Here is a 2782-nt window from a genome sequence, read left to right as displayed (position 1 = left end):
CACCTACCACTCTGTGTGTGATTTCAGGGCACTGGACACTGGGAATATCACTCTCACCTCTTATAGACCGTGTAGAGACTCGTAATGAAAACGTTAAGGCTGGTGAGAGCAAAGAGAGAACAAAAATGTGTGAGTGTGTGAAAGCACAAAGGAGCAGGGGGACAAGGGTTAAAAGGCGAGGTGTGTGCCAGCTGCTGCAGGGGTCCGACCTATGATTTCATTCAAATGGGAAGGAGGAACTAACTGGCAGAAGATAAGGTGTCAGAAAGATGCTGAACTGAGTCATAAATGCGCCTGTAAGACAAACAAGGAAACAGATATTCAAGAATTTTGCCTAAGGCTGATGAGGTCTGAGATAATGGGGAAAAGATTTTCAAGCAGTATCCATTTCCAAAGAATATAAAAGGCAAGTCCAAGCCAGGTTTGCGGCCAGCAGCGGAGGAGCCTGGTGCCACAGCAAGGACTCTCAAGCCAGCTCCAGGCAATCCCACCTGGGTGCTGCTGGGTGCAGGGGTCTGGGAGCGCCAGCAGGTGAGCTGACCTTGCTTACATCTTGTGAAATAAAATCTCCTTCCCTTTCTACAATATCTCACATTGTGGGTTTGGTTTTGGGTTTTTTTTTTCCAGTTTCCCATGCTCTCCTCTGTTTGGTGCAGTGTTTCTTTTGCTCCTCCTGGACCTCATCCTTCCCAGTGAGCCGAGCAGGAGTGGGTGTGGGACCTGTGGCACGGTTGCAATCTCATCACACTGTGCCAGGCTGCTGGGCAACCAACCCTCTTTCCTCTGGCCCCCCCTATTTTATCCTAATATTGCTTTTCCCAGGCAAAGATCCGGGCATCAACTAGAATTTCCAAGTTACATAGCCTGAGAGAGTGTCAGCGTGGGACAGCTTTCGGAGCTGATCTCCTTGCAGCTCCCGCTGACTGGCATTCCCAGATGGCCATGTCCAATGACCTTTTTGGGTTTGCAGGAGCCTTCACCACAATGTTCGCTAACAAGAAGCACTTCACCACTGCCATCATCGGGGCGCTGATCGGACTCTCCATCATTGCCCTTGTTCTCAGCCTGGTGAAGGTTGAAGATGTCACCCTGCCACCCACAGTCAAGGTGAGCCTGAAGGAGGGTCCCCAAGCACCACGGCAGAGGCCAGACACCTCGGGGACGTGCTCAGAGACAATGGCTTATCTTCAGGGTTAAGGACAACAGCTTATCTACAAGGTTAAGTTGAAAGGTGGTCAGTAGGAGCTGCCTTGCAGTAACTAGGTGGGTGTTTTCTCCCCATCTCAAGATGCAGGCAGAAGAAATACAGCCTGGCCACCTCAAAGTCAGGGGGGGAAGCCTCCTCTGAAACCAGCCTCCTTGCTATGCACTTGCCATGTTTCCAGACGACCTTGGGGCAGATGGGCAGGGGGAGGGCAGAGGCTTTGCAGCGGGGCAATGCACCTTCTCATAGCCACTGGTCCTGCCAGCTCCCGCCAGCGTGCCCTAACCTGCTCACAGCACAGCACAAGCGTCGTGGCTCCTCCTTGACCCTCCCCTGCAGCTTGGCATCCCAGCCTGGCTGCTGGAAAAGGGTTGGCACGGTTTTAGGGTGAGGTGGAGGGCTTTACAGGGGAGAGGCATGCAGCTGGGTCTCCCAGGCTGGGGCTGGCATGGCCCTGCTAGGCTGGGTGCAGCCAGGGGGGTAGCAGAGAGCACTTGGAGATGGGAGAGTTCCTGGCCCCAAGGTGGGGCCTGTGTAGACACAAAAGGTATGTAACCAAGAAAGAAAATTAAAAAAAAGCATGAGGAAACAACCAATAAAATGTTTGTGTGAGCTGGCATTGCTGCACAGACCTCAGAGAGGGATGGAAAAAGTTCCTCAGTTGCCGTGAGAAATGCCGAGGCCATGCAGTGTCACCGCTCTGCTCTGCCACGGGGCAGATAGCCCTGCCTTAGAGAGGTGGGGTTTGAGGCATCCTCTGGTCCCACACCCCTATGGCAGGGCCAGGGCCAGGCTGCTGCTCCTCCCACCAGCACGATGTCTTGTTTTTTCCTTCCAGTACGGGATGGTGTTTGATGCAGGCTCATCCCACACCTCTCTGTTTGTCTACGAGTGGGATTCAGACAAGGAGAACGACACCGGTGTGGTCAGCCAGACCTTGTCCTGTGATGTCCAGGGTCAGTATCCCCCTGCCATGGGCTCAGTGCTGCCCTGCGTGTCCGTGTGGCGAGTGGGATGGCCTGGCTCTCCCTCTCTTTGGGGAGTGCTGTCCATCAGGCTGGCACTGCTGGCACAGTGGGCAGCCCTGGCTGCAGGCAGGGTGGTCCCTGGCTCCCTGCTGGCTTTGCTCCGTGGTTGGAGGGCTCTCAGCACCCCATGCCCATGTGCTTGGTGGGACTGAAGCACCTTGGTATTGCTCTCCATTTCCATTCCTCCACCTTGGACTGCCAGTGGCCCAAGATGCTGTCCAGGCTGGAGAAGGTCTCATCCACAGAGCTGGGGACACTGCTGAAAGCATGGGAGATGTGGGGAAGCTATAGGAGAGGAACATAAGGAGCATGGGTCAATCAGGTCTTGGGGGACCAGGGGACCCTGGCAAAGCACCTTCTGTTGCTAAGAGGTGACAGACATCACTGCCACATGTCCTCTTGCCCCACATCTTTGTCCCCAACCGTTCTCCTAGCCTGTCCCAGCCTGACTCTCTTCCAGGGCAAGGCATATCAAGCTATGCCAATGATCCCCCGAAAGCTGGCGATTCCCTAAGGGAGTGCCTGAATAAAGCCCTGAAGGTCATTCCTG

General features: G+C 54.5%; 1 protein-coding gene across 1 annotated transcript in view; it reads left to right on the top strand.

Annotated features, from left to right (window-relative positions):
* Positions 1-984: 984 nt before the first annotated feature.
* LOC104123994 (ectonucleoside triphosphate diphosphohydrolase 8) overlaps positions 985-2782 on the top strand; it is a 7571-nt gene continuing 5773 nt past the window's right edge. Inside the window, exons 1-3 of the mRNA XM_035891891.1 lie at positions 985-1107; positions 2043-2160; positions 2693-2772. Coding sequence (XP_035747784.1) covers positions 985-1107; positions 2043-2160; positions 2693-2772 — 321 coding nt within the window. The remainder of the gene's footprint in view (positions 1108-2042; positions 2161-2692; positions 2773-2782) is intronic.

This window comes from Egretta garzetta, unplaced genomic scaffold (assembly GCF_000687185.1).
Source record: "Egretta garzetta isolate BGI_Z169 unplaced genomic scaffold, ASM68718v1 scaffold143, whole genome shotgun sequence".
NCBI lineage: Eukaryota > Metazoa > Chordata > Aves > Pelecaniformes > Ardeidae > Egretta > Egretta garzetta.
This window is presented reverse-complemented; position numbering and strand designations above follow the sequence as displayed.